Raw genomic sequence first — 12,820 nt, forward strand, 5'->3', positions numbered from 1 at the left:
CCATGCCTTGATACATTCAAACTTCCATGGATCTGCCAACTGCCCAAGACTTTGTGCACGTTCTATTCGAAGCTGGTCTCATCAGACAGATGCTGGCTCGGTTCTCCGAGGTGTCGCCATCCCCATTCTCAACGTGATTTGCATGTGCAAGTCTGAGAGTCCTCCCATTTCGAGCGACCCGGCGTTCCTGGAGCTCGTTGATAGAGATGATCTGGCTCGCTTGGCTCAGGGAGTCAAGCATGTGAAACCTCAAGCCTGTTCAATCTGGCACTTCCTGCTGAGCTCCTGAGATTCTGGGTATTCTTGCATCACTGCACAACCCCAAATCTACCAGTGCGAGGGACGAACAGGTTGAGGTCGACGGAGTGGTCGTGGCTAGACAGATATTTAGCAGTGATAGACGGTTCTACGAGGTGTCCAAGCTGCTTCAGAAGGTGCAGTCTACGACCCTTTTCATCCCTCTGACTGCAACGAACAATGAGGCTCTGACATTGCAAAAGGAGGTGGCAAAGACCATCGTTGTGCGAACATTTACTGTTCCTCTTGGTCGAAGTTGGCTGTTCTTCTAGGTGCGTGTACCTTTCACTACCGAGCGGTTCCCCATTCCCACAACTCAACTTCAACATGTTACTGCGACCTGACAACGTCACTGTTCCTCTTGACAAGTCGCTGTTGAGTGAAGATAGCACCGCCTGGGATACTTCGACGATGGTGTGTCTTCGGGCTTGAGACGAATGTGTTTCTTTGGCTCTCGCGGGCTGTTCGTGTTGCCTTGGTTTGGTCAGGTCAACAGCATCATCTTGTCGCCTTAAACCCCTGACTATCTCTTTCAATGATGAATTGGAAATCGATGGTTTTAATAGCCGGTGCTTGAGACTTTACTTTGTTGTGACATCTGGCACGGTGCCAGCTACAAATACCGATAGCTACACATTCACTTGTAAACTAGCGGTGTCTGAGTTCTGGATGTACCATCACTCCCAATACAACTCCCCTAACTCCATCACCAAAAAAGAACACCATTGAGTTCTCAGAGTTTGAGGCAAATGAGATGTCTGCTATTGGCGCTGATCATTGTGGTAGTACGAACAGCAGACTTTTGAACGAGCCAATCGTGATATGAACTTCAATGATTGCGTAAATAACTACTGGCTACATTTTATATTTGTCAGCTGTGCAATCACACACCTGGCGTTCCTCCAGGTTGCACTTCCTCTCCAATACTCGCTACGCTCACATTGGCCGCCCATGTCACGTCACCTCGCATACTGTATGCACAGTGCAATGGGAATACTGGGCCATATCTTTTTCTGGGTTTGCGGGCTCCATGGTGCAATACTCAGCAAAAAGAGTCACGTGGGAGCTGCGGCCAATCTCTGCGGCGGCTCTTCCGACCTATGGCAAGTGCCGAAAATGCATGTCCGAAAATGGGGCTGGTTCCTGTGCATGAATGCCAACGTTGTGTGCCTTGGGTGGGACGTTGGCTGAGCTAATAGCTAGACCGAGGAGTTGAAGGAGGGAAAAGGGGGTGTATATATAGCCGAGTAAAAAAAAATAAACCGGCAAAAGAGGACAAACAGACCCCCTGAGAGGAACACACTGTGCTCGTGGCAGCTCATTTCCGCGCCTCCCCCCAACAAGATGCCCCAACTCCGTCTACGAGAACACCACTAAAGTGTACCACTTTTAGCCACGCAGGAGGACCTTGTCTTAAACACAGCCTTGGAGGCCATGTCAACAGGAGCAAGAAGAATGAAGACGAAGGATAAAAAATGAGTTGCAGAGACAGATGTAGCGGAAATGAAGATGGTCGGGGCGTTTGGAATACGTCACGTGACCCGTGGCTGTCTCCTATAGGCCACTCTCCCCCGCCTCTACTTACCCCACATACAGCAGCTCACCTAACCCTGCTTGTCCCAGTGCGTGAGAAAAAAAGTTGACGGATATAATGGCACAGTGAAAAATCTTGGAAGCGTAAGTGTACTTGTAGCTACCTTGAGCTCTTGATCCACACATCGAAACACAAAACGACGCCAGCAAAACGCCCTCAACAACCAACTATCCAACAACAACCCACTTATCATCACCTTAGCAATGTCACAGTCTTCTCTTTCTTTTGGTCCCGAATGGTGAGTATATTGTCTACGGACTTTAAAGGTCAAGGAGCACGTTGGCGGCCGGGGTACGAGTACTACGGAGGCTTGACAGAGCAGACGAGAGTACGAAAGCGTCGATATCTTGAGATAAGCACGTCATGTGGCATGTGTGAGTCACGGAGCTTCTACAGAGACTTCTCCAGGGAGCTCTTTTTTGGGCACAGGTACAATTAAATTGTGTGTGTGATTTTGCCTTGACAGACACCACGGTGGTATCCTGGTATGGACACCTCACGACTACACTTGTACTGCGCCGCTGTGACACGACACGATAAGGACACGTTATCATCTGCCCCGGCGCCGCTCTCGGTGTCGTTATCCACCACTCATGTCTGTTATCTACACCAACACCAACTCTGCCTCAGTCGTATCACCAGTGTCGTACTAACTCAGGATGCGCCCGAAATCCAAGGCGCCCGACGGAAAAACACCACTACCAGCTGTGGTTCCCAATGGCAATAAGGCCAAAATGGCGTGGTCCGGAGTCGCCGCAGGCAAGGTGGTCACGTCTGTGCCCACTGAAACCAAAAAACTGAGCTTTGCCTCTGCCGCCACTACCACCCCTCGCAAGTTCAAGAAACGCGACCTGGAGGAACCCGAGGATCTGCGCTCCGATGTAGGTTCGGGCTTGTTGGCTGAAAATTCGGAGCCCGTGCCACCCGAGTCTCTGGGTGACCTCGCGTCTCCATTGCTGCCCAACCACGGAGGACAACGGTTTTCGGCCGAAGATATGCTTGCAGTATGGCGAAACATGAAGGACAAGAACGTTCTGGTCAAAACGGAGGTAAACAACCAATCCATGTACCAGAGCATTCATCTCAACACCCCTTCGCTGCTGCAGAAGGACCAGGGTGCAGGAGGTTCGCTGATGTCCAAGGACCGAGAGGGATGGTCTCCATTCAAGAGCGTAAGCGTGGTGAGTTCGGTTGAATCTCCCTCTCAAGGACACCAGTCACTGCACCAGCCCCAGCAGCAGCAAGCGCAACAGCAGCAAGCGCAGCATCAACATCAACAGCAATATCAGGCCGATCCTTCTGCCCCCTCTTCCGCTGCCATGTCGCCTACCACGGGAACGGTGCCCTCGGTGTTTGACACGTTCAATGCTCCCGCTGTGCCTCCCGGGATGGGTTTTACAGCCTCCCCACCCAAGTTGCAGCATCCTGAAAACATCAAGTGGATGTACAAGGACTACCAGGGCATAATCCAGGGTCCGTTTGCTGGTCCCGTTATGCACACTTGGTGGAAGGGCGGCCATCTGGATGCCAAGCTGCTCATTCGACGTGAGGATGACGACGTGTGGCAGACCGTGGACGAGCTCATTTCTAAGACCAGCACCCAGGAGCCGTTCCTGACCCCCTTGCCGTTTGTTGCTAAGCAACCGCCCGTGATCAATACGCAGACGGCTTTCTCGCAGCAGTATCAGCAGCCTGGAGTCCCGCAGCAGCAACAGCAGCAGCAGCAACTTCAAGGCCAGCAGCAGCAGCAAGGAACTCCCCAGCAAGGAGGATCCTTTCAGGGCTCTACTTCTTCCTTCCAGCACTATCCCCAGCATCTGCATGGTAGTGTATCATCCTGGGGAAGTCCTGCTGTGACCCCCATGTCTCCCACACCCTGGGGTGGTTCTCAGATGGGCGGTCAGGCGACCCCCAATAACAATTTCGGCGGTGGAGGCTCGTTTTTCGACCAGCCCTTCCATGGAGGGCATTCGCAGTCGTCTTTCTTTGACGACAGAAGCATGTGGCGAAGTGGCAGCGTCAGCAACACCATGTCTCCTGCTTTGTCGCGAGCTTCGTCCGTCATTTTCCCCAACGACGGTCCCCATACTCCTACCCGGGCCGGATCTCATACTCCTCTTGCGGCTGCTGCTTCCACTGCCGATGTGACTGCCGCTGACAACGAGCTGCTTGAGCTGGATTCGCTGCCCCTGCATCTGAAGGATGTGATTGGAGATGATTTGGAGGAGGTTCCAACCATCAAGGAGGAGGAGCCTGAGAAGAAGGAGATGAAGGACGAGGGCAAAAAGGACGTGGAGCCCAAGAAGGAGGCCAAGGAAGAGCCTGAGGAGCCTCTTACTGCCAAGGAGCGGGCCAAGCGAGAGCGAGATGCCGCCAAGAAGGAGAAGAAGCGGAAGGAGAAGGAGGAGAAGCAGCGAATCAAGGAGAAGATGGCTGCTGAGAAGGCCGAGCGATTGGAGCGGGAGGCTCGGGAGAAGGCCGAGAAGGCGCGTCTTGAGCAGCTCCGGATCGAGCAGGAGGCCATTGACCGGGAGGAGGCCAAGAAAGCCGAGGCTGAGAAGGCCGAGCGGGCTCGACGGATTGAGGAGGAGCGACTGGCAAAGGAGGCCCGAGAGAAGGAGGCGCCCTGGACCGCCAAGGAGAACAAAAAGAAGGAGAAGCCCAATAAAATGTCTCTGGCTGAGATCCAGCAGCTGGAGGAGTTTGAGCGGCAGAAGAAGGAGGCCGAGGAAAAGGAGCTTGCCAATGCGATCCGAGCTATTGAGGAGGCTGAGCTGCAGCAAGAGAATTCTCTGTCTGCTTCCCGAGACGAGCCCTCTTTCAAGCCCACCTGGGCCACTGCTCCTGTGGCCTCTGCTCCTGCCAAGTCTCTGAGCCAGATTCAGAAGGAGGAGGAGGCTGCTCGAAAGAAGAACACAATCACTCCGGCAACCGCTGTTTCCTCAGGAGGAGTAAAGAAGTACGCTGACGTGCTTCCTCGGCGAGCCCCTGTCCCCGCTGCTGCTGCTGTTCCCGACGCTGCTTCTCCCTGGACTACTGTAGGAGCCCACGGTAAGCGAATGGGAGAGGATGGAATGCCTGTTCGAGCCCAGACCCCTACTGCCCCTGCTGCTCACATGGCTCACCAGTACGCTGCCCAGCAGGCCGCTGCTGCTCAGCAACAGGCTGCTCTTGCAGCTCGCCCCTCTGCGCCAGTGGCTCCCGCTGCCCCCAAGGTGCTCACTCCCGCTGAGTCTTTCTTGCAATGGTGCCATGGAGCTCTCAGAGGTCTAAACGCCGGAGTCAATGAGACCGAGCTGATCGGTATGCTCATGACTCTGCCTGCAGAGGAGGAGTCCACCGAGATCATTGCCGACATTGTGTACGCCAACTCGTCGACTCTGGACGGTCGACGGTTTGCTGCCGAGTTCCTCAAGCGAAGAAAGATTGCTGATGGTGACTCTGCTGTCAAATGGAGCGAGGTGATTCAGCATGCCGAGGTTGCTCCTCAGGATGATGGATGGAACACCGCCTTCAAGGTGGTTGGCAAGAAGAAGCGGGCTCCTTAGGGCTCTTTAGGGCTCCTTAGGGCTTCCTCGGAGGACATGTATATATGTATAAGTAATGGGCAATTATTGTACGATGAGAGGTACAGACACCGTATAGCTCATACAAAAGACTACAAGTACCAACACAAACCGTACGGAAAGCACGGACGCTTTCTGAGAAAACTCCTGGCCCTTCGATGGGTCTAAGTACTTCTTGTCCTGCGAGCCATCGCCATAACCCAATGTGCAATCTGTCTAAAGATAATACAAATGATCATCGCTTCATTAACAAGTAGTAGGGTCTGACATTCGTTACAAAGACCCGTTGCTATCACATTGGTTCGCAGTTAGTGCCAGTCTTCTTCTACACCCACTTTATCGCTTCACTGGATCCATATCATACCTCCATTTCTATATTGATCTAAGCGACAATGACCTTGGCCTGGACCAGGTCGGCATCAAAGGCCTTCTCCTTCTCGTTGAGCTCGTTGACTCGTCTTCGCAGACCCTCGTTCTGGATGATCTCCGACGCAGTAGCAAACATGGTTTGGGCCCAGTTTTCGGCGTATGTGTTGGCCTCAGCGGCACAGTCGTTGAGCTCCATTTCGATCATCTTCTCCCACGCGGTGAACTGATGCAGCAGATCATCTCCAATGGATCCCGCCTCGTGAAGAGCAGTCAGATGGGGCTTGGCCTCCTTGGTTTTGATGATTCGCTTGATGTTTTCCGCCGACCGTCGTAGAAGAGCGGCCTTGAGCACCTTTTCGGATGGACGGGGCGACGTGTGGTCCCGCAGAGTGAAGTAGATGTCTCGGGGAATGTGATCGGGGTACCACGGTTCGACTCCTGCCAGGTTGACCGCCTGCCGGGATCGGTAGATCTTGCCAAACACGGCCAGCGCCGTCACAAGCACGGCAAAGTAGATGAAGGGCGTGTAGATGGAAACGCCGCTGCTGCTTTCCATTGTCGGTCTTTTGTCGGTCTGTTGTGTGTGTGTGTGTGTGTGTGTGGTGTTAACAGAGGTAACGTTACGTGTGTCTCGTTCTTGTTAGACTCTCTTCGCTTCGGCCACCTATGAATAACTCTATTTGCACTGGAGAAAGAAGGTGTAGTATAATCAGCTACGCGCGTTGCATAGACGAGGCTGGAGAGGACGACAGAGTGTGGTCACGTGGATGTTTTTTTGGTTGCAATTGTTTTTTAATGGTTGTATACGCGTCCCGAGGATATCGTTGCTTTTTTTCCAGAACCAGATTTGGGCTATTTTGGGGTAGTTTTAGACGACAGTCGAAGAGGTTCTAGAGTTTATGTAGTTACTTGGCTTTGCTACATAATGATACTTGAGATTTAATTAGAACATGCCAATGTGGGATGGTATTAGGTAAGCCGAGTGAAGTGTTTAGAGTCTAGTTGTGGCTACAAATATGAGTACGAGTACACGAATTTGTGTTTGTGGCCACCAATTTCTGAACCGACCGTTCAAGCATCCTTTTCATTGGCTGTACACATGCCATCCGCCATTATGCCCGCGCTTACAGTAGTATTATCATTTAGGCTGCTAATTATACTGTATGAAACTTGTACATGATCATCAGCCCCAAACTAGGACACCTTCAAACGGCGTTTCCGAATGTTTAAAGACCCGAAATACTCTCCTTCACCACTGTAATACATATTGAGGCAATATCTTGACCTCTTGGTACGATACTACAGACGTCACACTGTCTGTCGCCATCCAGCTACTTTTTTTATATATACTGTTTTGTTTTTTATTTTATTGATTCTCCAAGTAGAGCCAAATATCTTTAACAAACTCTAAATCCTCACTCGGATATGCTTGTCCCAGTGGCAACAGGAAGCTCCATCTCAACATCATCTCTATCAACCACTACTTTCGAGAATGGTGAGTACTGCAGACACAAACAGCTGTGGAATTGTGCCCAGACTAACTCAGATCCTGCGATTCCGGTCCAAAAAGGGCACTCTTCGAGCGGAGGCCCAGCCCACAGATCTCTTCGATGTGGCGTTCAAGAAGCTCACTGAAGACCTGCCAGACATCGATCCCGCCACAATCACCCTTGCCACGTCACCCACAGGCAAGCAGGAACCGGCCTCTCGTCTTCTGGGTAAAACCGTCCAGAAGCTGGGGCTTAATCATGGTGATATGCTGTTTGTCAGCTACACAGACTCGGCCCCACGAGCTGCTGTGGAGGCTGTGACGGCCGAAACCGCTCCCCAAATGACCGCGGCACACATTCGAGACGCCACCAAACAATTGCCTGTCGATGACTATCTCGAGAAACAAGATGGAAAGATCAAGCGACAGCTATCAGCACTCCAGCAGCGAAAGTTTGGATCCAGAGGTATGGGCGAAGACACTCTTCCAGTCGACCCCTGGGACGAGGAGTATCTCAAGGAGCAGAAGATTAAGCATATGAGCTACCATGCCTACGTCAAAAAGCTCAATTCGCAGGCGAACAAGAAGAATGGAGGCGGATACATTGCCCCCCTGAATGTGTCGGATTTCGGAGTGTCCAAGAGCTGTACAGGAGCCCATGCTCCCTGGCCCGAAGGAATCTGTTCCCGATGCCAGCCCTCGGCTATTACTCTGCAATCACAGCCTTTTCGAATGGTTGATCATGTGGAGTTTGCAGAGTCAGGTATGATCAACAGCTTTATTGAGCCCTGGCGTCAGTCCGGAACACAGCGTATCGGCTGGATGTACGGCCACTACGAACCCTACGAACTTGTGCCTCTCGGCATCAAGGCTGTTGTTGAGGCAATCTATGAGCCTGCCCAGAGTGGTGAGTATGACGGTATCACCATTACTGAAATTACCCAGGCAGACGGTCAGCCTCAACCTCCTCATATTGCCACTGCCGAGGCGTGTGGACTGGTGCCTCTGGGCGTCATTTTCACCGATCTGGTTGATGCTGGCAATGGAGATGGTTCTGTCATCTGCAAACGACACGCGGATTCGTACTTTTTGTCGTCTCTGGAGGTGGCATTCGCTGGAGCCATGCAGGCACGTTTCCCCAACAAGTCGCGGTGGTCACCAACGTCTGAATTTTCGTCCAAGTTTGTCACTGCCGTGATTTCCGGTAACCCCAAGGGCGAGATTGATGTATCGTGCTACCAGGTGTCTGAGCAGTGTGAGGCTATGGCCCGCGCAGATCTCATCGAGCCCAGCATCAACCCGTCGGTGCTGCTGGTCAAGGAAGCTACAAAGACACGATATGTTCCCGACGTGTTTTACAAGAAGAACAACGAGTACGGACGGACGGTGCTCCAGGGAGCCAACCCACAGCTTCCTGTAGACTACATGTTGGTTACACTGACCCATGGCTTCCCCCAGGACCCCAGGCCTTTGTTCTCATCCGGCCTGTCGTCTTTCCCTGTGGAGAACCGAGAGCTGATTGGAGTGACCCAGAGCCCCCAGGCACTAGGAAAGGCTCTGGACTCTGGGTCTGCTGGAGGAGCTGTTTCCAACTTCCATCTGCTGAGCTACATTCAGTCCATGGGTGTGCTATCTGCTGAGGAGTTCCAGTTGTTGGCCAAGGTGGCTACGGAAAAGAAGGATGAGGACGTGAGTCGGTTGGTTGCCAGTGAGGGCTGGAACAATCTACTGTTGATCATCCAGTGATGGACGAGTATATAATGGGTGCATTACAATTTCTATCATGCCGACTTGTGTCGTACAGTACGAGTCCAAGTATCATGCACTACTTGTAGCTACTGTACAATCAAAGTCCGATCCTTAGCGGCGAGTAAATTGCAAGTCTAGCAGCATACAGTAATGATGTCTTGGATGTCTGATCATGACGTCAACTTTATCGCTCGAAATACCATTTTTGTAGTCCGTTGAGAGCCATATTGCAACTGTCGAATCATAGCAACTACAGTATGACGAGAGCACATGTTGTTGCCAAACAGGTACGGCAGTAAAAGTGGCACCGTGCGGGTACTGAACAATAATCTATGGTTGCCATTGTTTCTGTAGGAGGAGAATGTTCCCGCACCTTCTATAGCCACGTGCAGCAGTTTGGATGGAACATATCATCTCATCTTTCTTGTGTTGAATAAATGTACGAAATCGCGATAATCGAGGCCAATTGGCGAAATCCAAGTTGGTACAGCCCTTTTCCGCCGTTGCCCCTCGCCATTCTGGTATCACACGCCCCATCCGCCTGATACTGTATGGTTCTAAGACAGTTTTGGATACTTGCTCTGAGGCAGCGCTATCGATCAGGGATGACACGAGCAGGAGATATTACGCGCGTAACCAAGATAATGCTGCGCGATCTTGTGTACCATATCGCCTCAAATTCCACAAATGCCCCAATTGCCACTTGCACCAGGTGCTCTACTAGTCGCCAACTGGAACCTGGACCGGTACTGTAGTATCCGCCACTGTACTGTATCGGGGCCGGTCACGTGAATATTAAGATTAAGGTTCTGGGTTCGGGAGAGTTCCACGTTATTCTGGAGGGTTCTACCTTGTTGTAGGTGGATTTTCGGCGGTCAAAAATGGGCCGAAAAAGGCATTTTTTTCTTCAATTGGACAATTGGCCAGTGGCAAGAGGGTGGGAATCTCTTGTAGGCGCCCGCGACCGTGTCCCCGGCGTGATTGCTCTCAACTTTTTGAAAAGTCAATTTCCGTTAAACTCCAGCTACGACAAATATAAAAGTTTTCACGCCCAACTACAGTTGAGTGTTAAAAGTACAGGGCATCTACAACCTAGCCATATACCCATTTTATCACAACACCATACACAATGACCACCCCCATTGGATTGGATTTTGGTAACTACCACTCCTACGTCTGCGCCGCCCAGCGAGGCAACCTTGACGTTCTCGCCAACGAGGTGTCCAACCGAAGCACACCCTCTCTTGTTGGTTTCTCCTTCAAGAACCGATACCTTGGAGAGACCGCAAAGTCCAACGAGGTGTCCAACCTGAAGAACACCGTTGGTTCTCTGCAGCGAATCATTGGCCGAGCCGGCGATGATCCCGAGTTCCTTGCCCAGCAGAAGTTTGTCTCTTCCAAGCTGCTCCCCGTCGACGGCCAGGCCGGTGCCGAGGTCACCTACAAGGGTGAGAAGCGACAGTTCACCGCCACCCAGCTCACCGGTATGTACCTCAACAAGATCAAGCAGACCGCCATCACCGAGACCAAGTCCCAGGTCTCCGATATCTGCATTGCTGTTCCCGTTTGGTTCAACGAGCAGCAGCGACTTGCCATCAAGGACGCTGCTGCCATTGCCGGTCTTAACTGCGTCCGAGTGGCCAACGACGTGACCGCCGCCGCTGTCGGATGGGGTGTTTTCAAGAACAATGATCTGCCCGTTGACAAGCCCAAGCTTGTCTGCTTCGTCGACGTTGGACACTCCTCTTACACCGTGTCCGTCGTTGCCTTCAAGAAGGGAGAGTGCAAGGTCCTGGGTACCGCCTACGACCAGCACTTTGGTGGCCGAGACTTTGATGCTCTGATTGCTCAGCACTTTGCCGAGATCTTCAAGAAGAAGTACAAGATCGACGTCAACACCAACCCCAAGGCTGCTGCCCGAGTCATGGCCCAGTCCGAGCGACTCAAGAAGATTCTGTCTGCCAACTCTTCTGCTCCCTTTAACATTGAGTCCGTCATGAACGACGTTGATGTCTCTTCCTCCATGACCCGAGAGGAGCTCGAGGAGGCTGCTGCCCCTCTTCTCAAGCGAGCCCACATTCCCGTCGAGGAGGCTCTTAAGCGAGCCGGTGTCACCCCCGATCAGCTCGACAACATTGAGGTCATTGGTGGTTCTTCTCGAATCCCCTCTGTCAAGGAGGTCCTGTCCAAGGTCTTCAACAAGCCTCTGTCTTACACTGCCAACGCCGAGGAGTCCACCGCTCGAGGTGCCGCCTTCATCTGTGCCATGCACTCCCCCACCATGCGAGTCCGACCCTTCAAGTTTGAGGACTACAACCTCAACTCCGTCACCTACTCGTGGAACCCCGTTGAGGGCGAGGATGTCTCTGAGCTCGAGGTCTTCCCCGAGGGAGGCTACTACCCCAACACCAAGGTCATCACTCTTCACCGAGCTGCTGCCTTTGATGTTACTGCCCGATACACCAACCCCGACACTCTGCCCGAGGGAACCAACCAGTTCATCTGCAAGTGGACCATCTCCGGCATGCAGGGCAAGGAGCCCGCTGTCTGCAAGCTCAAGCTGCGACAGGACCCCTCCGGCATCTTCACCATTGAGGACGCTTACGTTGCCGAGGAGGTTGAGGTTGAGGAGCCCATTGAGGGAGCCGAGCCCGCTGAGGAGGGCGGAGAGATCCCCACTCAGACTGTTAAGAAGTGGGTCAAGAAGACCGACCTCAAGATCGAGGCCCAGGGCCTGGGTCTGTCTCAGAAGCAGCTGCAGGAGCAGATTGAGCTGGAGAACTCCATGATCATGGAGGACAAGCTCGTTGCTGACACCGAGGACCGAAAGAACGCCCTCGAGGAGTACATTTACGAGATGCGAGGCAAGCTGGAGGACATTTACGCTGACTTTGCCTCCGACGCCGAGAAGGCCAACCTCCGAGAGAAGATGGAGAAGATTGAGGACTGGCTCTACGGTGCCGGTGAGGACGCCAAGAAGGCTCTTTACATTGCCAAGTACGAGGAGCTGGCTTCCATCGGAAACCTCATCAAGGGCCGATACAACGCCAAGCAGGAGGAGGAGCGACAGGCCAAGGTTGCCAAGAAGGAGGCTGCCAACCAGGCCAAGCTTGCTGAGATGATGGCTGCCAAGCGAAAGGAGAAGAAGGATGCCGATGGCGATGTCGAGGTTCCCGACGTCGAGTAAATTAAAATCGTATAGAAATATTAGATGATAAGGAAGACCAGGTGAGCGTAGATGACGTAGTCTGTGAGAGAATTGTGCGACTGTAGATCATGCGATCCGTATGTACGTGATCGTCTCCGGACAGGGCCCGACACTTTTACATACTACTCGTACAGCACGTGTAAGTGATCTTCTCGTTCATCGGTGACGGTCACTTTTCACGCAGCTCTAGTCTAATAGGACAGTTTCGATACTATCGTTTGACGATACGGGTTCATTGGAGCTTTCTACTTTGTTAGTTTCCATTCAATGCTCTTGTCGGTCTTGAACAAACGCTGAACTGTTGGATTCGCTCGGGCTTCTGGCATAGTGTGAGCTATATGCGAATATTCTTCAAATATTGAAGCGTCAATTGCATGAGTGTATATGAACTTTCACACTGAACAATTAATTGTCCGTCGGCTTGGGGATTCTTGTGTGTTGTAGCGTTCACCGCTGCCATAAATAGAAATGGTGTCCGAGAAGACTGGAGTTTCTATGAAGCAGTGTAATGTCAGAGAAGAGTGAAGTTGAAAAACTTGAGAGAGCAA

The 12,820-nt window shown here is 52.2% G+C and overlaps 5 protein-coding genes across 5 annotated transcripts; 3 read left to right on the top strand and 2 right to left on the bottom strand.

Annotated features, from left to right (window-relative positions):
- Positions 1 to 2,094: 2,094 nt before the first annotated feature.
- Positions 2,095 to 5,439, top strand: YALI1_E16121g (uncharacterized protein; the record flags this gene model as incomplete). Its single annotated transcript, XM_503891.3, has 2 exons — positions 2,095 to 2,129; positions 2,550 to 5,439. The coding sequence occupies 2 exons, from the start codon at positions 2,095 to 2,097 to the stop codon at positions 5,437 to 5,439; spliced, it is 2,925 nt and encodes a 974-aa protein (XP_503891.3).
- A 400-nt stretch (positions 5,440 to 5,839) lies between these two features.
- Positions 5,840 to 6,382, bottom strand: YALI1_E16164g (uncharacterized protein; the record flags this gene model as incomplete). The annotated part of the gene is made up of 1 exon (XM_503892.3): positions 5,840 to 6,382. One exon carries the CDS (start codon positions 6,380 to 6,382, stop codon positions 5,840 to 5,842), a length of 543 nt encoding a protein of 180 aa, XP_503892.1.
- A 936-nt stretch (positions 6,383 to 7,318) lies between these two features.
- Positions 7,319 to 9,061, top strand: YALI1_E16174g (uncharacterized protein; the record flags this gene model as incomplete). The annotated part of the gene is made up of 1 exon (XM_068282989.1): positions 7,319 to 9,061. One exon carries the CDS (start codon positions 7,319 to 7,321, stop codon positions 9,059 to 9,061), a length of 1,743 nt encoding a protein of 580 aa, XP_068139090.1.
- A 173-nt stretch (positions 9,062 to 9,234) lies between these two features.
- Positions 9,235 to 9,478, bottom strand: YALI1_E16194g (uncharacterized protein; the record flags this gene model as incomplete). Its single annotated transcript, XM_068282990.1, has 2 exons — positions 9,235 to 9,394; positions 9,438 to 9,478. 2 exons carry the CDS (start codon positions 9,476 to 9,478, stop codon positions 9,235 to 9,237), a joined length of 201 nt encoding a protein of 66 aa, XP_068139091.1.
- Positions 9,479 to 10,193: 715 nt separating this feature from the next.
- YALI1_E16202g (uncharacterized protein) lies at positions 10,194 to 12,251 on the top strand (the record flags this gene model as incomplete). Its single annotated transcript, XM_503894.3, has 1 exon — positions 10,194 to 12,251. One exon carries the CDS (start codon positions 10,194 to 10,196, stop codon positions 12,249 to 12,251), a length of 2,058 nt encoding a protein of 685 aa, XP_503894.1.
- Positions 12,252 to 12,820: the final 569 nt, after the last annotated feature.

Source organism: Yarrowia lipolytica, chromosome 1E (genome assembly GCF_001761485.1).
Source record: "Yarrowia lipolytica chromosome 1E, complete sequence".
Taxonomy (NCBI): domain Eukaryota; kingdom Fungi; phylum Ascomycota; class Dipodascomycetes; order Dipodascales; genus Yarrowia; species Yarrowia lipolytica.